Source organism: Apodemus sylvaticus, chromosome 23, assembly GCF_947179515.1.
Source record: "Apodemus sylvaticus chromosome 23, mApoSyl1.1, whole genome shotgun sequence".
NCBI classification, from domain to species: domain Eukaryota; kingdom Metazoa; phylum Chordata; class Mammalia; order Rodentia; family Muridae; genus Apodemus; species Apodemus sylvaticus.
Window position 1 is genome coordinate 54,693,661 of NC_067494.1, and position 26,717 is coordinate 54,720,377.

The window sequence follows — 26,717 nt, forward strand, 5'->3', positions numbered from 1 at the left end:
ATTCATCTTTTATTTAGATTATTATGAAGGTCATCATTCTGTGTTACCTGTGGCAGTACACTACCAACATACATGTTTGGGGGTCTTGGGTTAGAAAATTCTACTTGTAACACTTGCTCAAACATGTTCATAGAAGCCAGAAAGTGGAAATATCGTAAATGTCCCTCAACTGAAGAATGTATAAAGAAATCGCTGTACATATAAATAAAGGAATACTACTCAGCTATTAAAAACAAACATACCATTAATTTCACAGATAAATGGAGCTAGTTTTTGGCCACTACAAATAAAGCTCCTATGAACAAAGTAGAACATGTGTCCTTGTGGTATGGTGGAGCATCTTTTGTATATGCCCAGGAGTGGAATAGCTGAGTTTTCAGGTAGGAGAATTTCCAATTTTCAAAGAAACCAACATAATGATTTCCAGAGTGGTTGTACCTGTTTGTAATCCCACTAGCGCTGAAGTGGTGTTCCTCTTGTTCCACATTCTCACCAGCATGTGCTGTCCCTTGAGTTGTTGATGTTAACCATTCTGATTGGTGTAAGGTGGGATCTCAGGGTCATTTTGATTTGCATTTCCCTGATGACAAAGGATGTTGAATATTTCTTTAAGAGTTTCTTGAACATTTGCAAATTCTCTATTAAGAATTTTCTATTTATGTCTATACCCCATTTTAATTGGGTTATTTGATTTGAAAACTGAAAAGCATCTGTAAGACAAAGGATACTGTCAATAGGATAAAGGGAAACATACAGATTAGGAAAAGATCTTCACTAATGCTACATCTGACAGATGGCTAATATCAGAAATATATAAAGAACTCACTGAAAGTTACTAATGATGATAAAATTATTTGTTCTGTAACAGTCTTCCCATGCTGCAGAGAATAGCTTTGCAATCTCTCACACACATATTCAAGTTTAGGAATGTTCAGTGAAAGATTTAACTGAAACATTTGTTTTTTAATGATTCAAACAGAAAAGTGATGGATGACAAAATGGAGCACAGGAACGTGGCAATAGGAATAGTGCTCTCACTTCAGAGTGTACTTGGAATTCTGGGAAACTTCTCTCTTCTTTTCCACTATCTACTCCTTTACTACAATGAAGGCACGTTAAAGACAATAGACTTGATACTTATACATGTGTTCACAGCCAACACTTTGATCATTTTCTCCAAGGGAATGCTACAGATAACAGGAGCTTTTGAGTGGAATGAGTTCTTCAATGATATTGAATGCAAAGTTATTTTATATATTCTCAGACTTGGCAGGAGTATGTCTACCTTCACCACCTGTCTTGTGAGTGTCTTCCAGGCTATCACCATCAGCCCCTGGAACTCCTGTTGGAAGGATCTCATAGTCAAAATTCGACAGCTCATGAGTTTCTTCATTTCACTCTGCTGGGCCCTACATATGATGGTGAACATGATTTTCCCTATGTATCCATCCACCAGTAGGAAGATCAAAAATATTACACAAGAAAAAAAATTTGAATTCTGTCACTCTTTTCCAGGTCGTGATACTATAGTCGAATCACTATACATAGCATTTTGGGTGTTTCCAGAAGTTTTGCTTTCTGTAGTCCTGGTCATTTCTAGCAGTTCCATGATTGTCATACTGTATGGACACAAGAAGAGAGTTCAACATATACACAGTTCTCATGCTTCTCCCAGAAACTCTCCTGAGTCCAGAGCCACCCAGAGCATTCTAGTCCTAGTGTGCGCATTTCTCACTTTTTATACAATCTCTTCCATCTTACAAGGCTGCATTACCTTTTCTCAGAATCCTAGTTGGTTGCTAGTTAATATCACAGCTATCATTTCTATGTGCTTTCCTACTTTAGGCCCCTTTGTCATGAGCCATGATATCATTCTTTCCAGATTCTGTTTATCTTGGATGAGGAACATAAAATTACAATAATCTTTTAATAAAATACAAATTTTATCTTTTTTTTTATAATGCAGAGTATCTAAGAAGTTAGTCAGTAGTGTCCTTATAAATATCAGTGTAATAATTAAAGAGGAGATGATTTTAATATTGTGATCATTTCACAGGTTAATATCAGTATGTTATTCTTTTTGGACTATGGTCTATCTAACTCCACACACTGTGCAAGTTATATATTGCATTTCATTGAGTGTTCCTTTAAGCATATCATAATGAGGTTGGTTACTTTGGCCATATTTGTGCTACTGTTACATAAATGGCCATCCCTTATCAGGCCAAGAATTTTTTTAGCTCATAGGGTTCACGGCTGGATGATATCTATTCACTTTTTCTCCAGTAAAGAGGGTGCATTTTAGCATGAAAAAAGCAAACCAATGTAGATATAGCTTACAAGTCAGTATATGTTAGATTTCTTCATGTTTTGTGACTCAAGGATTTTGCAGTTATACATATGTACTCACAGTTATTTGTGATAGCATGCACAACAAATTGTGCAAGCTGAAATAAAACAATATCCTAGCACTAGAGATAGGGAGTAGAAAAACATAAAGTCCTAGCACTAAATGAAATACTGTTGGCCTTTGATAGCAGCTGGGAATGAGCGAGAGTTAGTTGCTTTGACAGTGTGGACACAGGTAGGCTGAGCACATTTGTGGTCAGCTATATAACCAAGAGTTCTTAGGCAACACAAATTGAACTTAAGTTTAAAAATAAAAGAATTTAGTAGTTTGAGGTCAAGTAGTTTGAATCTTTGAGTATGCGGGGACATTTCTGAAAGAATTTTGGGGGATTGAATATGAGGAAGATACATTCTATGAAATTTGAAATAAAATGAAAATTGAAAGAAAATGTAAAAAATTTGTGGAAAGCTACTTGTCTTTTTTAATGCACCCTCTAATACAATTTGTATTTTCATCTGGTACCTATAGGAGAAAAATAAAGAATAATGTATAACTGAATAACTAAGCAATAACTTGTTCAAAGAAATCTGAAACAGTGTTCTGGAAGGGGTAGATGGAGGAACAGGGGGAGATAAGAGTGCTTATGGGACTTGCGGGTAGTGGGGACACAGAAAAGGGGAAATCATTTGAAATGTAAATAAAAATATATCAATAACTAAAAAAAAGAAAAAAGAAAAAAAAAGAAAAAAGAAAAAAATAAAGAAAACAGGATAGATTTCAATTTCTTAAAGGGACTAAAGCAAAATGATGAAGAAAATAGGAATGAGAATACTGATGTCTGTGAATAAAACAAATGCAGTAAACACATCCAAAGAGATGGGAGGGGAAAGGGAGAGAGATAGAAACAGAGAGACAGAGACAGAGAGATAATATCCACACACATACTGTGTGAAGAAATTGAATACATAAAAAGAAACAAAATTGATAGTCTACCTAAGTGACCCAATAAACTCCACTAGAGAACTCCTACAGCTGATAAACAACTTCAGCAACGTGGCAGGTTATAAAATCAACTCAAGCAAATCAGTGGCCTTCCTATACTCAAAGGATAAGCAGGCTGAGAAAGAAATTAGGGAAATGACCCCCTTCACAATAGCCACAAACAGTATAAAGTATCTTGGGGTGACTCTTACCAAACATGTGAAAGATCTTTACGACAAGAACTTCAAGACTCTGAAGAAGGAAATGGAAGAAGACCTCAAAAAATGGGAAAACCTCCCATGCTCATGGATCGCCAGAATCAATATAGTTAAAATGGCCATTTTGCCAAAAGCAATATACAGATTCAATGCAATACCCATCAAAATCCCAACTCAATTCTTCACAGAGTTAGAAAAAGCAATTAACAAATTCATCTGGAATAACAAAAAACCCAGGATAGCTAAAACTATTTTCAGCAACAAAAGAAATTCTGGGGGAATCAGTATCCCTGACCTCAAGCAATACTACAAAGCAATAGTGTTAAAAACTGCAGTGACAGGCAGGCAGATCAATGGAACAGGATTGAAGATCCAGAAATGAACCCACACACCTATGGCCACTTGATCCTCGACAAAGGGGCTGAAAACATCCAATGGAAAAAAGATAGCCTTTTCAACAAATGGTGCTGGTCCAACTGGAGGTCAGCATGCAGAAGAATGCGAATTGATCCATCTTTATCGCCTTGTACTAAGCTCAAATCCAAATGGATCAAGGACCTCCACATAAAGCCAGACACTCTGAAGCTAATAGAAAAGAAACTGGGGAAGACCCTTGGGGACATTGGTACAGGGAGAAAATTTCTGAACAGAACACCAATAGCGTATGCTCTAAGATCAAGAATTGACAAATGGGACCTCATAAAATTACAAAGTTTCTGTACGGCAAAGGACACCATCAAAAGCACAAATCGGCAACCAACAAATTGGGAAAAGATCTTCACCAATCCTACATCAGATAGAGGGCTAATATCCAATATATATAAAAAACTTAAGAAGTTAGACTCCAGAAAAACAAACAACCCTATTAAAAAATGGGATACAGAGTTAAACAGGGAATTCTCACCTGAAGAACTTCGGATAGCGGAGAAGCATCTTAAAAAATGCTCAACTTCATTAGTCATTAGGGAAATGCAAATCAAAACAACCCTGAGATTTCACCTTACACCAGTCAGAATGGCTAAGATTAAAAATTCAGGAGACAGCAGGTGTTGGAGAGGATGTGGAGAAAGAGGAACACTCCTCCACTGCTGGTGGGGTTGCAAATTGGTACAACCACTCTGGAAAGCAGTCTGGTGGTTCCTCCGAAAACTGGGCACTTCACTTCCAGAAGATCCTGCTATACCACTCCTGGGCATATACCCAGAGGATTCCCCACCATGTAATAAGGATACATGCTCTACTATGTTCATAGCAGCCCTATTGATAATTGCCAGATGCTGGAAAGAACCCAGGTATCCCTCAACAGAAGAGTAGATGCAAAAAATGTGGTATATCTACACAATGGAGTACTATTCAGCCATTAGAAACAATGAATTCCTGCACTGCTTGTAGAACCCACACACCTATGGCCACTTGATCCTCGACAAAGAGGCTGAAAACATCCAATGGAAAAAAGATAGCCTTTTCAACAAATGGTGCTGGTTCAACTGGAGGTCAGCATGCAGAAGAATGTGCATTGACCCATCCTTGTCTCCTTGTACTAAGCTCAAATCCAAATGGATCAAGGACCTCCACATAAAGCCAGACACTCTGAAGCTAATAGAAAAGAAACTGGGGAAGACTCTTGAGGACATCGGTACAGGGAGAAAGTTTCTGAACAGAACACCAATAGCGTATGCTCTAAGAGAAAGAATTGACAAATGGGACCTCATAAAATTACAAAGTTTCTGTAAGGCAAAGGACACCATCAAGAGGACAAATCGGCAACCAACAAATTGGGAAAAGATCTTCACCAATCCTACATCAGATAGAGGGCTAATATCCAATATATATAAAGAACTCAAGAAGTTAGACTCCAGAATACCAAACAATCCTATTAAAAAATGGGGTACAGAGTTAAACAAAGAATTCTCACCTGAAGAACTTCGGATGGCGGAGAAACATCTTAAAAAATGCTCAACTTCATTAGTCATTAGGGAAATGCAAATCAAAACAACCCTAAGATTTCATCTTACACCAGTCAGAATGGCTAAGATTAAAAATTCAGGAGACAGCAGGTGTTGGAGAGGGTGTGGAGAAAGAGGAACACTCCTCCACTGCTGGTGGGGTTGCAAATTGGTACAACCACTCTGGAAATCAGTCTGGCGGTTCCTCCGAAAACTGGGCACCTCACTTCCAGAAGATCCTGCTATACCACTCCTGGGCATATACCCAGAAGACTCCCCACCATGTAATAAGGATACATGCTCTACTATGTTCATAGCAGCCCTATTTATAATTGCCAGATGCTGGAAAGAACCCAGGTATCCCTCAACAGAAGAGTGGATACAAAAAAATGTGGTATATCTACACAATGGAGTACTATTCAGCCATTAGAAACAATGAATTCATGAAATTCTTAGGCAAATGGATGGAGCTAGAGAACATCATACTAAGTGAGGTAACCCAGACTCAAAAGGTGAATCATGGTATGCACTCACTAATAAGTGGATATTAACCTAGAAAACTGGAATACCCAAAACATAATCCACACATCAAATGAGGTACAAGAAGAAAGGAGGAGTGGCCCCTGGTTCTGGAAAGACTCAGTGAAACAGTATTTGGCAAAACCAGAACGGGGAAGTGGGAAGGGGTGGGTGGGAGGACAGGGAAAGAGAAGGGGGCTTACGGGACTTTCAGGGAGTGGGGGGGCTAGAAAAGGGAAATCATTTGAAATGTAAATAAATTATATCGAATATAAAAAATAAAAAATTTAAAAAAAGAAACAATGAATTCATGAAATTCTTAGGCAAATGGATGGAGCTAGAAAACATCATACTAAGTGAGGTAACCCAGACTCAAAAGGTGACTCATGGTATGCACTCACTAATAAGTGGATATTAACCTAGAAAACTGGAATACCCCAAACATAATCCATACATCAAATGAGGTACAAGAAGAAAGGAGGAGTCGCCCCTTGTTCTAGAAAGACTCAGTGAAGAAGTATAGGGCAAAACCAGAACGGGGAAGTGGGAAGGGGTGGGTGGGAGGACAGGGGGAGAAAAGGGGGCTTATGGGACTTTCGGGTAGTGGGGGGCTAGAAAAGGGGAAATCATTTGAAATGTAAATAAAAAATATATCGAATAAAAAAAGTAAGTTTTAAAAACCTAAAAAAAAAAAAAAAAAAAAAAACAAAGCAAGGCAGAAACCTATCATATTTTCCAAAAAATATATTTGAAATGGTATTTGAAACCCAAAACTCTTCAGAGACTTTGATGTATTTACATACAGAGATGGTATTGTAGGTAGACACTGCAGGTATATGAAGTAACACCATTATTTGATTAAAAAGCCATTACTTGCTTTTGAATACTTGGAAGTGGACCACAACAGGGTGGAAAAGTAATAGTCTGCTTCAGGATTCTAGCATGTAAGTATCAGTGCATGTTGATTGAATAATCATATGTCAATGTGTCAAATAAATATGCAAATCCAGATTAAAAAAAAAAGAAACAAAATCCAGGGAAACAACCGTCCCTATAAATTTTGATTATGTGATGAACACTGTTAAATATTATTATAGAGCATTAAGTTGAGAGATCTTGAAGGTAAAAGCCTTGCTCTTCTAATCTGAAGTAAAAAGATATTAGTAATACTAATGTGCATTCATCAAAAATTTCTCTCCTGGCCACCTTTAACTCCTCATAGCTGTCCTCTACCTGCTAAAACATGACACAGAGCAGCGCCTCAGCTTTTTACTCCTGACAGAACTCTTGATGACATAGGAGGGTGCACCACTTGAAGGTTTGCAATTTCTTCCTATTGTAAAGCCCAACCAACTCCATTTTGTGTGAGACCAAGGCCTAATCTCCAATTCCAGGAAGATAATCAGAGTCCACCTAAGCAAGTATCCTACAGCAACCCTGCACACACGCGCACACACACACACACACACACACACACACATACACACTACCTTGTTAGCAACAGCCATTTAGGCTACAATAGCAGGGTCAAAGTATATATATAACTTAATACATTCTACAGAGAATAACTTAACCATCAGGTTTGTCAAGTGATTTCCTGCAGATTACACCAGAAATGCACTTTTTATACTATTAACTTACTGACCCATATGGAAATGTCCCATGTTTACTTCAACTACAATAAAAAGCCTGAATGCCGAGACTCTGGGCTCTCACTATTGTCAGCTTCCATAGTGAGAGTCTGAGAGAGACCTTGCTCCTGAGCTCATAATGAAGAACCTCATGTGTTTTACATTGGAATTGGCTCCTCGGTGGTTTTTGATTACCTGCAAATAGGCCATAGCACTATGCAAGTTTATGACTGACTTAAAAAGAATTGAGTCATGCTATCTCTGGCTGTAACTGGTTTAATATTCAATCTTTATTGTACAGGTAATATTTATTTATGGTAATGTAAGGTGAGACTTCACTTTGGTCTTTTATTAACTTTAAAAGCTACCAGTCTTTGTTTTATAACATTGATTGTAATAATTTGTAATAATTTGTGTCAGCGATATTTATAACAGACCAGAGCTGGAAACAAACCAGATTTCCCTCAACAGAAGAATGGATACAGAAAATGTGATATATTTATATAATGGAGTACTACTAAGTTATTAAAAACAATGACTTCATGAAATTTATGAATTTTAAGGGAAATCATTTGAAATGTAAATAAATTATATCGAATAAAAAAACAAAAAACAAAAAAAAAGAAACAATGAATTCATGAAATTCTTAGGCAAAAGGATGGAGCTGGAGAACATCATACTAAGTGAGGTAACCCAGTCTCAAAAGATCAGTCATAGTATGCACTCACTAATAAGTGGATATTAGCTTGGAAAACTGGAATATGCAAAACATAATCCACACTTCAAATGAGGTACAAGAAGAACGGAGGAGTGGCCCCAAGTTCTGGAAAGACCCAGTGTAGCAGTATAAGACAAAACCAGAATAGGGAAGTGGGAAGGGATGGGTGGGAGAACAGAGGGAGGTAAGGGGGCTTATGTGACTTTTGGGGAGTGGAGAACCAGAAAAGGGGAAATCCTTTGAAATGTAAATAAAAAATATATCGAATAAACTTAAAAAAAATTTTTTCTAGCAACATTTTTTTTATTTTTGCTGCTTTTTGTTTTTAGTCTTTTTATTTTATTTTATATAAAAATAAAATATTTGTGAAGATCTTATTTTTTAACCCTTATTCCTCGTGCCTTGAGGTTCTCCTTGAGACCATTAAGAAAAGCCCCATGCTTATCTAATACTTGTCCCATAATGCATTGCCTGACTTACCCTGGATCTCCCTCAGACTGGTGTTTCTGTGGTGATCAATTATCCTGGATCTCCCACAGACGAGCACTTCTGTGGTGATCAACTACAACCTGATGACTCGATGGTTCCAAATGATGAGCAGCCGCTCCTATAAGACAACGTTCTCTGTGATCCTTATTCAGGAAGGGGCCCCTTGTTGGGCACCAATTGCCCTGGCCTGCGGGGGTTTCTGACAAGAGGACTTAAAAGAGAAGGGCAGAGAAACAGAGACAGGAGACGCGAAGAATGAGGTCAAGACAAATTACCTGCTCACGACCTCCAAAACTGTATTTTCTCAGGGAACTTACACAGGCAGGGGAAGAAGTGAGCAAGTGGGATGCTTCCTGTAGTCTGGACAGTCAGCCAAGGTGAATCTCTGGCAGCTGCAAGATGTTTTCTTCTTCTGGGAGGGCACACTGACCATTGACCACCCCATCTCTCCAAGGTCTGCAGCTGAGGAGAAGTCAAAACCTAAGCCTATCTTTAAAATGTACTCTAAACATAAAGTAAGGTCAGTTTGGCTCCTGGAAGTTTTCTAATTAGACATTGTATACATACATAAATTACGACACTGTACCCTTTACTTGTGTGCCTCAAAAATAGTAAACATTGCACGGGGTGTGTCCAAAAACAATGAACAAACAAAACCAAAGGAAAATTAAAGGAAAGAACAGCAAAGTTATGTAATATTTTATGAATGTTGGTAACATTTTATGTGGCATAGTTACATATGGACAATTTTATTAGGATAGTATTGCATTCAGACTTCTTGGCATTGCTGGATTGATATTTGTAACATTTTCTGGCATGGTTAAATGCCTTAATTTATAGTTGTTTTCATCAACTTGTACAAAGAAAGCAAGAGTTTCTGATACAGATTATGATTTTATGTTTCCCTCTTAATGAAGCATTATTAGCTACTCCTGAGATCCTGGCCATCTTTGCTTTGATGAGTGCTCTACAGTGGGACAGCTGTGGAATCTGAATTATAACAGTTTAATTTATGCAGTAGAAGACAGGGAAAACTGAAGTCCAATGAGACACACAGGCTTCTTTGTGTGCAGTCTTACATGTCAAATCCTGACGTTCCCGGCACCCACAGCCTCTGTCAGCCTTCCATGATCTGAAATCCTAGGAGGCTTTCCAAACGCTTTATCTTTTGAGACACTCACAAGAAACAATTATTGAGCTTTGGTGATTATCATCAGGAAAAAGTCTCTCAGAAAAGTTCTTGAATCTCAGTGCAATTGTTGTCATTGTCATTGTGGGTGAGATAAAGATTACAGTTCTGAGGGAGATGAAGTCACAGAGCTATGAACCTTTATCTCAAGGCTGATCTCCCTCTCTGTCTCCCACAATGCTGGCTGTCATGCCAGGATCTGCACACACAGGAGCTGAATGTTCGGCTGAAGAACGAAGAACGGATTGAGGTATGCAGTTTGTACTGAGTCTGTGAAAAGGCAAAAAAGGAGGAGGTCTGCCAAGTGCTCAAGTCTGGAGAAGAAATTCTGGAGTGGAAACACATGCAATTTTCAGTTAACAAGTTAGGTAACTTTCTGGGCTATAAGCATATTTGCTAAAGAGAACTTGTCTCTAGTCTGGTGCTAATCCATGGCAGTGTGATGACTGAAGAGGTTGTTCTCCAACATGATCTCAGAAACACTTGTTGAAGGGAAGGTGACATTGTTATGGTGAGTTTTGTAAATTGCTAATCCAGGAAGAATGTATTATTTATTATTTCCCCTTGGTTGGTGATATTCAAACATCACCTAAATTTCATAATGGGTTAGCCAGTTTTCATGACTGTTATTGGCACGTGTATCTCTGGGAAGGCCAGGCAAAGATGTGATCATTGAACTATGTTCGCAGCACATATTTTGATTAAATTGATACAATGGATAAGTTAGAAGCATTAATACAAGCCTTTAATGCTAAGTTACTAATTATCTAATTTCTTTTGTATGTGATTGTGTATGTGTATTTGTGTTCAGTTGCAATGTGAGTCCATTTGTGTTTTCATTCATTTGTGCTTGTTGACTCGGAAGATAAATTCATTGACCTTCCCTAGACAAGGTTACTCTTGTTTCTTTTAGGGACAATTGTATTTCACTTGCCTGGAATTCAAAGTACACAAGTCAGTTATCACAAAATAACTTCCTATGTCTGCCTCTCCAGTGGGTAGACGAAAAGCATATGATATTATCATGTTTCTATTATTCTTATTCAGATCATGTTGAGGCATGGAGATATTTTATGAGTATACCTTTTAACATTCCTAGAAGATACAGGGTCATCATAAACTCCCATATCTTTTACCTCTTAAACTTTTTCCTCAACTTTTTCAGAAATGACCTGTAAACCTTATGTGCAAGCATTCAATAGTATGTGTACCAATTAGACCTGGGCTCCACAACTTTCATTTTGATTTGTTATGTTTGTATGTACAAAATAGATAGTCCTAAAAACATATACATACAGGTAGCATTATACATACTGTGCATGTTGTATTATATATTAGAGATATATAAAGCCTGGAGGTGGTGGCCCACGCCTTTAATCCCAGCACTAGGGAGGGAGAGCAAGTGGATTTTTGAGTTCGAGGACAGCCTGGTCTACAGAGTGAGCTCCAGGACAGCCAGGGCTACACAGGGAAACCCTGTCTCGAACCCCCTCCCCCAAAAAACACACATGTTTATGTGTATATGTATATACATTATACATAGTGGATATATATATGTACACATACATACATACATGTATTATACATGTATGTACATATATATATGTATTTTTGTATGTGTGTGTGCATGTATGAATGTGTTTAGTGACAAGTATTGAAAAATGGACCATCAATTTAAAGTTGTGCAAGGCAGGGCATATGAGAGACTTTGGAAGGAGTAAAAGAATGTAAAAAAACATGGGAATATATTGTAATTACAAAAAATCAAATAAATAATTATAAAGTGTTTGAAAAAACATATTTTCAAGTGTTATATAACATGCTAGCTTTATGTTTCAGAGATGATCATGAATTTTGAACAAGGCTCATGAAAACAATACTATTCAAGTATTCATTTGAGAGGATGAATTTCTACCATGAAATAATAGGAATATTTTAATGAAAAAAATAAAATAGAGGTTTCCTGCACTTAAAAAATTCAACTTAGACATAGGCAATTTCTGTTGATTTTGATCATATAATGATCACTCTAGTTTACATTATTATACTAATTTAGTATGCAATGGAAATAAACTAAGTATAAGTTGAGCATTTCAAAATGTAGCATCATTCAATACATGAGTATGTCACTGTTTGTACAAGCAGTTAGGTCATTTTCTCATTTCTCAAGTCACCAAATGCATAAAAATACCACTTACCTATTCATTCATTCATTCATTCATTCACCCACTCACTTGTTGATTTATTTGTATGTTTTTCATTGCAATCATTACCCCCCTATCCTTTTGCCCCTCTCACTGGGTCCCTTCCTCCATCCCTCCTCTCCTCTTCTAAGGGGATGAGAACCCTGCTATATCCCCCAACCCTGTTGCATCAAGTGTCTGCCAGATAAGGATCACACTTCCCTACTGAGGCCAGACAAGGCAGCCCTGTTGGCAAACAGGTTCCACCTGCAAGCAATCTGTTGGCAAATAGATTTAGGTACAGTCACAGCTTTAGTTGTTTGTGACCCACATGAAGACCAAGCTGTGCATCTGCAACATATATTCCAGAGGCTTCAGTCCAGCCTAAGTATGCTCTTTGGTTCATGTCTCAGTCACTGGAACTCTCAGGTTTATTGATTCAGTCTTCCTGTGGAGTTCCTATCCTCTTCAGAGCCTTGAATCCTTACCCCAACCTTCTATAAGCATCCCTGTCCTCTGTTCAGTGTTTGGCTGTGAGTCTCTGCATCTGTTTCAGTCAACTGCTGGGTAGACCCTCTCAGAGGACAGTTACGCTAGACCCCTGTCCGCAAGTACTATGGAGTATCATTAATAGTGTCAGATATTTTTGTTTATCCATAGGATGTGTCTCAAGGTAGACCAGTTATTGGTTGGCTATTGCTTCAGTCTCTTTGTCCCTGCATTGCATTTAGACTGGATGGGGCGAGGGGGTTGCTGAAAAATCTTTATGAAGTCCTAGATAGCTGGGATGGGGGAGACTTTGTAGGAGTCAATTCAGGTGACCTTAGCTAATATGCATAGCAGTGTGGCTACTGAACCTGAACAGGACATCTCCTGGAACCAGGCAGGATCCACACTAGAGGGGATAAGAAGACTAACATATCCACAAAAATTGTGAAATTAGGCAATCATCTACACAGTCTGTTCTCGGTCCTTGTTCTGGTCACAAAGGGAACATCATTGTCCATATTAAACACTTACAGAAATTATAGAAGATGCCAAATCAACTTAGCTGTACAGTGATGATGATCACTTCTTTCTGCAGTTTTCAATTAAACTTTAGGAAGCCTCTTAAAGATAGCTAATTCTTAAACAAACATTTGTTAGTGAGAATACTTGACTTTTGTAATACATATGGCCAAACTGTGAGTGCCAGTTAAAATTCCCTGGCTCTGAAGAAAAGTAGCAATCATGGGAAACTGACAGAATCGCTTAGATACTGGGAAATATGAGAAGTCCAAAAGCAACCTCTCTTTCCATCATTTTGTTTTCCTGTTCACTGAATGGGGATTAAGTGCATTGTGCTCAGTTCATTGGTTGTGTTCTACATCCTAGTCACTGATTTCAAGATATCTCCAATGCTGTGGAAGTTCTTAGGTTGGGGTATTTTTTAGTGACTATAATTGGTATTTCTTTTCTCATAGATATCCTATGGCAGATTTTTCCACAGTATGCTACTAATCATGTGTCCAACCACCTCAGCAAGCCTAGTATTACAGGTAGGTAGACTTTAAGAAGTTCCCATGCATAACTTATTTTCAATTTCCTTCTATAAGATCCTGAAAATGTACTTTGTATATGATTTAGTTATCTGAATGAGGATCCAATATCATAAACTGTAACAAAGATTCGGGACCCTGCTCAAATGAGGATTATAGTGAGTTCACAGTATACATGGCATTATTAGCTGTGAATCTTTTGCTTAGTTTGTGATCTGGGTCTGTATCGCTTACTGTTCATCCTGTAGAGAATCTCTATGTATTACCCATTATTTTTAAGCAATACATCAGCAGCTTCATTCTAGTTGTTTTGTTTTGGGGTGATTTTTTGATAGGTTAAAGAAAAGGTTACTAGAATGCACAAATGAAACACACATTTATGTACAGTTTATGTATTATATAATTGAAGATTTCTTGGGGGTTGCAAGTCTAGATATACATTGGCTGGGTCCTAGGATTGTAGAAAGATCCATTCTAGCTCCAGCTTATACTTAGAGTGAGATCCCATCTGAACTCCTCCACCCCTCAAAATAGAAATAAAACATTGACAATTGGAGTTGTTATAATTTTATGATATTAAGTCAGTAATTTAGTTTTGTGGTATTATCATTTGGAATGTGAATATAGAGGTGTATATTCGTATCTGTTGACTTTAGAAATTTGATCAATACCAACCTATGTTATCCTTTGCATAAATGCAATCACAATGTAAGAATTCATGTTTCTGAAGGTTTTTGGTGCATTTAATTTTTGAGACTTTATCTATTCATCTTTTATTTAGATTATTATAAAGGTCATCATTCTGTGTTACCTGTGGCAGTACACTACCAACATACATGTTTGGGGGTCTTGGGTTAGAAAATTCTACTTGTAACACTTACTCAAACATGTTCATAGAAGCCAGAAAGTGGAAATAACCTAAATGTCCCTCAACTGAAGAATGTATAAAGAAATTGCAGTGCATATAAAGAATGGAATACTACTCAGCTACTAAAAACAAAGATACCATTAATTTCACAGATAAATGGAGCTAGTTTTTGGCCACTACAAATAAAGCTCCTATGAACAAAGTAGAACATGTGTCCTTGTGGTATGGTGGAGCATCTTTTGTATATGCCCAGGAGTGGAATAGCTGAATTTTCAGGTAGGAGTATTTCCAATTTTCAAAGAAACCAACATATTGATTTCCAGAGTGGTTGTACGTGTTTGTAATCCCACTAGCGCTGAAGTGGTGTTCCTCTTGTTCCACATTCTCACCAGCATGTGCTGTCCCTTGAGTTGTTGATGTTAACCATTCTGATTGGTGTAAGGTGGGATCTCAGGGTCATTTTGATTTGCATTTCCCTGATGACAAAGGATGTTGAATATTTCTTTAAGAGCTTCTTGAACATTTGTAATTTCTCTATTAAGAATTTTCTATTTATGTCTATACCCCCATTTTAATTAGGTTATTTGATTTGAAAACTGAAAAGCATCTGTAAGACAAAGGATACTGTCAATAGGATCAAAGGGAAACATACATATTAGGAAAAGATCTTCACTAATGCTACATCTGACAGATGGCTAATATCAGAAATATATATAAAAAAAACTCACTGAAAGTTACTAATGATGATAAAATTATTTGTTCTGAAACAGTCTTCCCATACTGCAGACTATAGCTTTGCAATCTCTCATACACATATTCAAGTTTAGGAATGTTCAGTGAAAGATTTAACTGAAACATTTGTTTTTTAATGATTCAAACAGAAAAGTGATGGATGACAAAATGGAGCACAGGAACTTGGCAATAGGAATAGTGCTCTCACTTCAGAGTGTACTTGGAATTCTGGGAAACTTCTCTCTTCTTTTCCACTATCTACTCCTTTACTACAATCAAGGCACGTTAAAGACAATAGATTCGATACTTATACATGTGTTCACAGCCAACACTTTGATCATTTTCTCCAAAGGAATGCTACAGATAACAGGAGCTTTTGAGTGGAATGAGTTCTTCAATGATATTGAATGCAAAGTTATTTTATATATTCTCAGACTTGGCAGGAGTATGTCTACCTTCACCACCTGTCTTGTGAGTGTCTTCCAGGCTATCACCATCAGCCCCTGGAACTCCTGTTGGAAGGATCTCATAGTCAAAATTTGACAGCTCATGAGTTTCTTCCTTTTGCTCTGCTGGGCCCTACACATGATTGTGAATATGACTTTATCTACGTATCCATCCAACAATAGGAAGATCAAAAATATTACACAAGAAAAAGAATTTGAATTCTGTCACACTTTTCTAGGTCGTGATACTATAGTAGAATCACTATACGTAGCATTTTGGGTGTTTCCAGAAGTTTTGCTTTCTGTAGTCCTGGTCGTTTCTAGCAGCTCCATGATTGTCATACTGTATGGACACAAGAAGAGAGTTCAACATATACACAGTTCTCATGCTTCTCCCAGAAACTCTCCTGAGTCCAGAGCCACCCAGAACATTTTAGTCCTAGTGTGCGCATTTCTCACTTTTTATACAATCTCTTCCATCTTACAAGGCTGCATTACCTTTTCCCAGAATCCTAGTTGGTTGCTAGTTAATATCACAGCTATCATTTCTATGGGCTTTCCTACTTTATGCCCCTTTTTCATGAGCCGTGATATCATTCTTTCCAGATTCTGTTTATCTTGGATGAGGAACATAAAATTACATTAATCTTTTAATAAAATACAAATTATGTCTTTTTTATAATGCAAAGTATCTAAGAAGTTAGTCAGTAGTGTCCTTCAAAATATCAGTGTAATAATTAAAGAGGAGATGATTTTAATATTGTGATCATTTCACAGATTAATATTAGTATGTTATTCTTTATGGACTATGGTCTATCTAACTCCACACACTGTGCTAGTTATATATTGCATTTCATTGAGTGTTCCTTTAAGCATATCATAATGAGGTTGGTTACTTTGGCCATATTTGTGCCACTGTTGCATAAATGGCCATACCTTGTCAGGCCAAGAATTTTTTTAGCTCATAGGGTTCACTGATGGATGATATCTATTGAATTTTTCTCCAGTAAAGAGGATGCCTTTTAGCATGAAAAAAGCAAACCAATGTAGATATAGCTTACAAGTCAGTACATGTTTGATTTTTTCATGTTTTGTGACTCAAGGATTTTGCAGTTATACATATATACTCACAGTTATTTGTGATAGCATGCACAACAAACTGTGCAAGCTGAAATAAAATAATATCCTAGCACTGGAGATAGGGAGGAGAATAACATAAAGTCCTAGCACTAAATGAAATACTGTTGGGCTTTGATAGCAGCTGGGAATGAGAGAAAGTTAGTTGCTTTGACAGTGGGGACACAGGTAGACTGAGCACATTCATGGTCAGCAGTATAACCAAGAGTAGTTAGGCAACACAAATTGAACTTAAGTTTAAAAATAAAAGAATTTAGTAGTTTGAGGTTGAGTAGTTTGAGTAGTTGAGGATGTGGGGATATTTCTGAAAGAATTTTGGGGGATTACATATGACGAAGATACCTTCTATGAAACTTGAAATTAAATGAAAATTGAAAGAAAATGTAAAACATTTGTGGAAAGCTACTTGTCTTTTTTAATGCACCCTCTAATATAGTTTGTATTTTCATCTGGCACCTATAGGAGAAAAATGAAGAATAATGTAGCAGGGTGTTCTACTCTGAATAACTAAGCAATAACTTGTTTAAAGAAATCTGAAACAGTGTTTGTAAAAAAAACAAAAATAAAGAAAATGGGATAGATTTCAATTTCTTAAAGGGACTAAAACATGATGACCAAGAAGATAGGAATGAGGATACTGATGTCTGTGAATAAAACAAATGCAGTGAACACATCCAAAGAGATGGGAGGGGAAAGGGAGAGAGATAGAAACAGAAAGACAGAGACAGACAGATAATATCCACACACATACTGTGTGAAGAAATTGAATACATAAAAAGAAACAAAATCCAGGAAAACAACCATCTCTATAAATTTTGATTATGTGATGAACACTGTTAAATATTATTATAGAGAATTATATTGAGAGACCTTGAAGGTAAAAACCTTGCTCTTCTAATCTGCAGTGAAAAGATATCAGTAATAGTGATGTACATTCATCAAAAATTTCTCTCCTGGCCACCTTGAACTCCTCATAGCTGTTTTCTACATGGTAAAACAGAGTACCACCTCAGCTTATTACTCCTGACAGAACTCTTGATGACATAGGAGGGTGCACCACTTGAAGGTTTGCAATTTCTTCCTATTGTAAAGCCCTACCAACTCCATTTTGTGTGAGACCAAGGCCTAAACTCCAATTCCAGTAAGATAATCAGAGACCACCTAAGCAAGTATCCTACAGCAACCTTGCACGCACGGGCACACACACACATACACACACTACCTTGTTAGCAACAGACATTTAGGCTACAATAGCAGAGTCAAAGTATATATATATATATATATATATATATATATATATATATATATATATATACACACATATATATATAACTTAAAACATCCTACAGAGAATAACTTAACCATCCTGTTTGTCAAGTGATTTCCTGCAGATTACACCAGAAATGCACTTTTTAAACTATTAGCTTACTGACCCGTATGGAAATGCCCCATGTTTACTTCAACTACAATAAAAAGCCTGAATGCCTAGACTCTGGGCTCTCACTAAAATCAGCTTCCATAGTGAGAGTCTGAGAGAGACCTTGCTCCTGAGCTCAAAATGAAGAACCTTATGTGTTTTACATTGGAATTGGCTCCCCGGTGGTTTTTGATTACCTGCAAATAGGACATAGCACTATGCAAGTTTATGACTGAGTTAAAAAGAAGAATTGGGAGGCATGTTTATGCCTGGTTGTTCCTGGTTTAATACTCAATCTTTATATTGCAGGTAATATTTATTTATGGTAATATAAGGTGAGACTTTATTTTGGTCTTTTATTAACCTTAAAAGATACCAGTCTTTGTTGTGTAACATTGATTGTAATAAAGGTTTACAACCAACAATGTATATCTACCTATGCTATTTTGCATGGGTTTGACAGGTGGAGTATCCTGCTTTTGTACGACACAATAAAGTGGAGAGTTCAACAATAGCACTAGTCACAAGGATGAAAGAGTTCCTTAAAAGTAGATCAGCTGACACTGGAAATATCTACGTACAGGATGATAGGAAATATCTAAGTAAAGATCATGGACCTCTGAACGAGTGCAACATAGCTGCCAGGGGTTAACAGGCAATGTTCTGTAAGTATTGTGTGCTAACTGATCATGCTACTGGAGCATCTGAAAGTTTTTAAAACCACTTTGGAAGTCAATCTGGTGGTTCCTCAGAAAACTGAAAATAGTTACCTGAAGACCCAGTTATACCACTACTAAGAATATACCCAAAAGATGCTACAACTTATAACAAGAACACATATTCTACTATGTTTGTGTCAGCAATATTTATAACAGACCAGAGCTGGAAACAAACCAGATTTCCCTCAACAGAAGAATGGATACGGAAAATGTGATATATTTATATAATGGAGTACTACTAAGTTATTAAAAACAATGACTTCATGAAATTTGCAGGCAAATGGATGGAACTAGAAAATATCATCCTGAGAGAGGTAACACAGACACAAAAGAACACACATGGCATATGATCACTGAGTGTGTATATTAGCCCAAAACCTCAGAATACCCACAATAAAACTCAGAAACCAGATGGATCTTAAGAAGAAAGAAGACCAAAGTGTGGATGCTACAATCTTACATAGACAGAGGAACAAAATAATCACAGGAGGTACAGGGAGGGAAGGACCATGTAGAAGGAGAGGAAGGGAGAGAAAAAAAGGAGGGCAAAATCGGGTATTGGAAGGGATAAGATAGAAGTCAGAAAATTGATTAGAAATATGTAGCCGTGGGGAATGGGGAGCTGGGGGTAGCTACTAGAAAGTCCCAGATGTCTGGGAATCAAGAGGCTCCCAGGACCCAAAGGGGATGACTTTAGGCAAAATATGCAAGAAAGGGGGGAAAACTTCCAGAGACCACCTCCAATAGATAGGTATGGCCGCCAGTTGAGGAGTGAGGATACCCACCAATCTCAAAATTGTTAACCCATAAATGTTCCTGTCTAAAGGAAAGATGGGACAAAAAAATGGAACAGAGACTGAAGGAAAGACCATTCAGAGACCGCCCCATCTATGGGGTCCATTCCATCTTCAGACACTAAACCCTGACACTAGTGCTGATACCAAGAAGTGCTTGCTGACAGGAGCCTGATAAGGCTGTTCCCTGAGAGTTTCTACCATCACCTGACCAACACAGATGCAGATGGTCACAACAAACCATTGGACTGAGCCTGAAGACCCCAAAGCAAGAGCTAGGGGAAGACTAAAGGAGTGGAAGGGAATTGCAACCCCACAGGAAGAATAATAGTAACTAACTGACCCTCCCAGAACTCCCAGAGACTAAACCCCGAACCAAAGAGTATACACGGAGGGATATATGGCTCCAAATACATATGTAGCTGAGGATCATTGCATCTGACATCAGTTGGAGGGGAGGCCCTTGGTCCTGTGGAGGCTTGAAGCCCCAGAGTAGTGGGATGCTAGAGCACTGAGGCAAGAGTTGGTAAGTGGGTGGAAGAGTTCTCTCATAGAGACAAAGAGAAATGGGGAGTGGGGATGAAATGGGATTGTGGAGGGGAAACTGTGAAGGGAGACATCATTTGAACTGTAAATAAATAAAATAATTAATAATAAAATAAATATTAATAATATTAAATAATAATAAGAAGAAGAACAACAACAACAAAGATGCAATGTTCTTCTGATCCTACCAAGAAATAATCTGTATTTTCCAGGTAGATACTAGCTCCCAAAACTTCAAGACATTCCTTAATGGTACCATCATGTTTCATGCCTGGATTAAATTGAAGAACTTATTGCATGGGGAGACATTTATGCAAGTCATATCAGTAAAAGTAAGTGAGCTAAGAAGAATTAAAGGGGAAGTGAGGATAATGCACCCAGAAAAATAAAGGGATTGGAGAGAAAACAGCATGAGTATGAGTAAATAAGCTGTGTTGATATGGTAAAATAACATGACTAAGCCAGGATATGAAAAGTATTGTTTACTCAAGCTAATTACTCCGAAGGAAGTATATATAACAAAGGAAGTAGATAAAGGAGGATAAGGCATGTCAACAGATAACCAGAAAAGGATGTCAGGAGATCTCATTTGTATCCACACCAGAAGCAAAATTGGTAAAGTTGCAAGTAGGATAATATCTATAAACACTCAAACCCTGTTGCTAGTACTATACTCCTTTCATAAAAAATCTACCACTCATATATTTCATAAGCTCCACGTAGAATATTACCAACGTGGGACCAGACATACACATGCCAAAGGCTATGGTGAATATTTATCAGTCAAATAATTATGCTCCTCTTGTTATCCATAGGTTCATGGACATCTTCTGATGTGAAATGCATTCTGAAAAATATTAAAAGTTTCAGTATAGTTCAAAATCCAACATTTAAAATTTTCTTCTAAGATGCAAGGTGATATCTATGATTTCATATATCAAAAATCACATTAATGCTTCTAAAACACACTGATGGAGAATATGCATTTCAGTTTCAATTTCAAATGTAAGGAGAGGAGCAAAGTTAGAAAAGATTGTTTCAAAGCAAGAAAGACACTCAACGGGGCTATCACCAAATCCTGATGCTCCATATTTAGTGTCAGGAATTTAGCTTTAAGGAGTTTAGATCACGCCAGGCGTTGGTGGCGCACACCTGTAATCCCAGCACTCTGGCAGGCAGAGGCAGGCAGATTTCTGAGTTCGAGGCCAGCCTGGTCTACAGAGTGAGTTCCAGGACAGCCAGGGCTACACAGAGAAACCCTGTCTCGAAAAAAACAAAATCAAAAAAAAAAAAAAAAGAAAGATCAACTAAAACTATCCCAAGCTAGCTCTGGATTCCTGATCCTCCTGCCTCAGCCTTCTGATTATGGAATTACAGGTGTGTTTCACTGCACCCGGCTCCCTGGAAGTGACTTCTTTTTTTTTTTTTTTATTCGATATAATTTTTTATTTACATTTCAAATGATTTCCCCTTTTCTAGCCCCCCCACTCCCCGAAAGTCCCATCTGTCAAATGCTTTTCTAACCTAACTGACTTTTGTAAAGCTAAATAAATATTGTCATCATAAAAAAAAAGAAAAGATGCCTGCAGCATCTACCATCTTCATTTCTGAACAGAGCAGACAGGCAGCACAAGGTTCACAGAAATATCCTGAGTTAAGCATTACTCGGGACACAGCCCACCAGGCTTCTGCCTGTGCCCAGGACCTGGGCAGCACTGCAGGCTATCTGTTTGCCACCCCTGTCCTAGGCCATTTGCCCTACAGAATGCATAGTGATGTGCACTTGGAGGGGGTCCCCACGAAGGCTACCATCTTTGCTCCCAGGTGGACCAGACAGGTAACATCAGGTACACAGAGACAACCCAAGTATAACATTGCTTGTGGAAAGGCACACCAGGGCTCCAATACATCAGCAATTTATGCCAGGGGAAACCCAGTCATCAAAGAAAGAAAGAAAGAAAGAAAGAAAGAAAGAAAGAAAGAAAGAAAGAAAGAAAGAAAGAAAGAAAGAAAGAAAGACAGAAAGAAAGAAAGACAGACAGACAGACAGACAGACAGAAAGAAAGAAAGAAAGAAAGAAAGAAAGAAAGAAAGAAAGAAAGAAAGAAAGAAAGGAGTTTAGATTACTACCTACCTACCTCTCATTTTATTCTGCATAGAAAATAGAACTTTCTTCCATTTACCTCTCCTGGTACTCCCCTACAATGGTGGATCAACTCTTTTCAGAGTCAGGGCCCTCTCTTTCCCTCTTCTTGGGTATCATTTGATATACTAAATGTGTCTTGAGAATTCAGAGCTTCTGGGCTAATTAATATCCACTTATCAGTGATTGCATTCCATGTGTATTCTTTTGTGATTGGGTTACCTCACTTAGGATGATATTTTCCAGTTCCAACCATTTGCCTAAGAATTTCATGAATCCATTGTTTTTAATTGCTGAGTAATATTCCATTGTATAAATATACAACATTTTCTGTATCCATTCCTCCATTGAGGGACATCTGGGTTCTTTCCATCTTCTGCTATTATAAATAAGGCTGCTATGAACATAGTGGAGCATGTGTCCTTAGATGAAGTGAAGAGGGCTTATGAGACTGATGGGGAGGGGGGAACCGGGAAAGGGGAAAGCATTCAGAATGTAAACAAAGAATATAGAAAAAAGAAAGAAAGAATATATACAATAAAAAAAGGGAAAAAAAGAAAATAGAACTTTCTCTAGATTAAGTTGTATTCCCTGTCTGCAGCAAATTTGCTTTGTGTTTCAACATTTTCACATCCCCAACATCATCTGGTCTACTTTACAATGTAGACCACTTTTACAACTTTATGCAAAGTCTTCTTTCTTCATGGACTCCCTCACATATACTGAATATCCTCGTTGTCTTACAATTTAAAATAATGGTAAGTAGGCTCAGTTAACTACTTGTTCTTACATTTGGCATGTCCTCAAAGACAATGTCACATGAAAGACAAAACCAAATCAGATTCCCAGATTTGGATGAACCCTTTTCATCAACAAACCCATTTGCAGGATCTTTGGAATTTTGAAGCAATTACTTCCTAGGACCAAGCAAATACTCAATATTTCTCTTTTTGCTCCTTGATTCTTAGCTGGGTAGAGTTTTGTTCTGATAGCAAACTTCTCATAATGTCTGTAAGGAACAGAAGACCTTTCTTTAGTGCCCTTAATCTCCTTATCAATTACAGCTTCTCATTTAGCCTGTGCATTGTCTATAGTAGCAAGCCTCCTTGTAGTATTGCATTTCTCTCCAAACTGTACATTTTGTATTTCAGTCCCATCTGCTGTTTCTCAATGACAAATTGAATGGGTCATCAGTAATTATAATTTTTTTTAGAGTTAGTGTTGTACTGTCTTTAAATTTCATGGGCCAAACAAATCAATCCACCACTCTCAAGTTCTGCTTCATGTTCATTCTCAGGATGTAGACACAATGCAGCCATATTCTTTGCCAAATATTACAATACGGCATTTTAACATGATTAGTGTTAAAGTCTCTGAGTACCTGCCAAACCTCTTGAGTCAGCCTTTAAAGTCCACTTTGTTCTCTTATCTAAAGTTTTCCAGGTTTCAAATGGAATGCACCATTAAGTTCTACTTATAACACTCAGCTGTTTTTCTGATCTAAATTTCTTCTACCAACATGGCCAGGGTTTCACAACACCATCCATTCATCTGATACAAATTTATATATTAGTGATTTTTCTGTTGCATTAACATAGAAATGTGCACCCATGGTGGGCAGAAGCAAGTGACTAGGATGGCAGGGGAAGCAAGTAAACAGTAATCACATCCTCAAAAGCAAGAAAAGTAGAAAAAGTCAATATTAGAAGCGTGCAAAAGCTAATATTAGAAGTGTGCAACACTTTTAATATTAAAGCCTTATGTGAAGCACCTTCTCCACAAAGGCTGCACAATCCAATATTCTTAAAACAGCATAAACAACAAAAACATAGTGTTGAAATCTCTGAGGCAGTGAGGGGATATTTCTCACTCAAGAAAACACATTTTTCATCTCATAAACCTTGGCTGTTAGCAGAAATTTTTTATAGCTTTGCACTTCTTTATTGGTTAATTAATGAAATCCAGTGAGTTCTGGAAACAGAATGCTTACAAGTCAGTCAGAAGTACTAATACTCTCTGTGTATTGTATAGCTCTGTCTTTCTTGTCCTTAAACCCTCAAAGAAGAGTGCTTACTGGAAAGACAGCAAATAGTAAACCTCTAATTTTTTGTTTCTTCCTAATCACAAAATATTAATATTCCACATCGTAATCAGCAAAAATAACTGTGGAGTACTCTACTTTTCACTTGGTGTAAAGAAGGTAGACCCTGCTTGCAGAGTATTTAATGCATTTATTCATTTGTCAAGGATAGTTGTGCATTCATTCTTTAAAGAAGAGGACTGTGTTCAGAGTTCATGAAATACCCAGGTGATATTGGTAAGTTTTCCTAGCATATTTCCATTATATTATTCTGGATAATTTGTAAGTGGTATTACAAAGATTTCAAAGATTTCTAGAGCATATTATGACATTGAGTAGGACTGGGATCTGATTGTTTATAATCAACTGCATTCTCTGTAGAAAATTTAGACTTGCTGGAGTCCAGTGGGACACACAAACCTCTCTTCAAGACTCTCACACTCAAGACCTTGGTATTTTCTGGATCTTCTATCACTGCCATCCTTCAGAGCTCATGAACCTCTGAAAACACTGTGTTCTGAGATACTTCCACTTCAGTGATTGAATGACAGCAATACTACCCACAGCTATTTTTTAAAAATAAATTCTGGAGCCACAAATGATGCTCTTAGACTCAACTCAGGCCCTCCAATGTACAAAGCAAGGACTATACAAACTGAAGCATCTCCCTAATCTATTAATACCTTAATGTTTGAGGTACATTATTTTATTATACCATAGAAACCATGGAATCAACAGTCAAAGAAAATGCAAGATGTAAAACGCTTGTAACCCAAAACCTCCAGGAAATCCAAGACACAATGAGAAGGCCAAACCTAAGGATTATAGGCATAGATGAGAGTGAAGATTTACAATGTAAAGGGCCAGCAAATATCTTCAACGAAATTATGGAAGAAAAGTTCCCTAACATAAAGGGAGAGATGCCCATGAATATACAAGAAGCCTATAGAACTCCAAACAGACTGGACAAGAACAGAAATATCTCCTGTCACATAATAATCAAAACTGCAAATGTACTAAAGAAAGAAAGAATATTAAAGGCAGTAAGAGAAAAAGGCCAAGTAACATATAAAGGAAGGCATATCAGAATTACACCACACTTCTCACCACAGACCATGAAAGCTAGAAGAACCTGCGGATCTCATGCAGACTATAAGAGAACACAAATGCCAGCCAAAACTACTATACCCAGCAAAACTCTCAATCATTATAAATGGAGAAACCAAGATATTCCATGACAAAACCAAATTTACACAATATCTTTCCACAAACCCAGCCCTGCAAAGGATAATAGGGGGAAAACACCAGTACAGGGAGGTAAAGTTCACCCTGCAAATAGCAAGATAGTAACCTTCTTTCATCAAACCCAAAAGAACATAACCAATCAAATATAAAAAAATAACATCAAAAATGACAGGAAGTAATAATCACTACTTCTTAATATCTCTAGCATCAATGGACTCAATTCCCCAATAAAAAGACATAGACTAACAGACTGGATTCATAAACAGGACTCTACATTTTGCTGCATATAGGAAAAACACCTCAGTGTCAAAGACAAATACTACCTTAGACTAAAAGGCTGGAAGACAATTTTACAAGCAAATGGTCTCAGGAAACAAGTTGGAGTAGCTGCGCTAATATCAGATAAAATTGACTTTCAACCTAAAGTCATCAAAAGAGACACTGAGGGACACTTCTTGCTGGTCAAAGGAAAAATACACAAAGAAGAACTCTTAATCCTGAACATCTATGCTCCAAATGCAAGGGCACCCTCATTTGTAAAAGAAACTTTACTAAAGCTCAAAGCATACATTGCACCTAACACAATAATTACTTCATTCCTAATTTAAAATCATGGAATAAGTACCTGAGAAAACTACAGTTTTTTATTGGGAAAGTAGTGAGCATTCGTTGTTCAGAAGTTAGTGAATAGACTTAAAGTCTAAAAGATTAGGATATACCCTCTATTCACTAAGCATACAGTGCTGAAAGGTTAAAGCTAATAGAGAATTAGTAAACTGGATTCTGAAGAAGGATCACTTATCCTTTCTGCCCTCAGCTCCCATATTT

At 37.4% G+C, this 26,717-nt stretch overlaps 1 protein-coding gene and 1 pseudogene across 1 annotated transcript; both read left to right on the plus strand.

Moving 5' to 3' along the window:
- Positions 1–965: 965 nt before the first annotated feature.
- LOC127673775 (vomeronasal type-1 receptor 4-like) lies at positions 966–1,922 on the plus strand. The gene has a single exon (XM_052169534.1). It carries the CDS (start codon positions 987–989, stop codon positions 1,920–1,922), a length of 936 nt encoding a protein of 311 aa, XP_052025494.1. The 5' UTR covers positions 966–986.
- A 13,593-nt stretch (positions 1,923–15,515) lies between these two features.
- On the plus strand, positions 15,516–16,454 carry LOC127673776 (vomeronasal type-1 receptor 4-like; annotated as a pseudogene).
- The last annotated feature ends 10,263 nt before the right edge of the window (positions 16,455–26,717 follow it).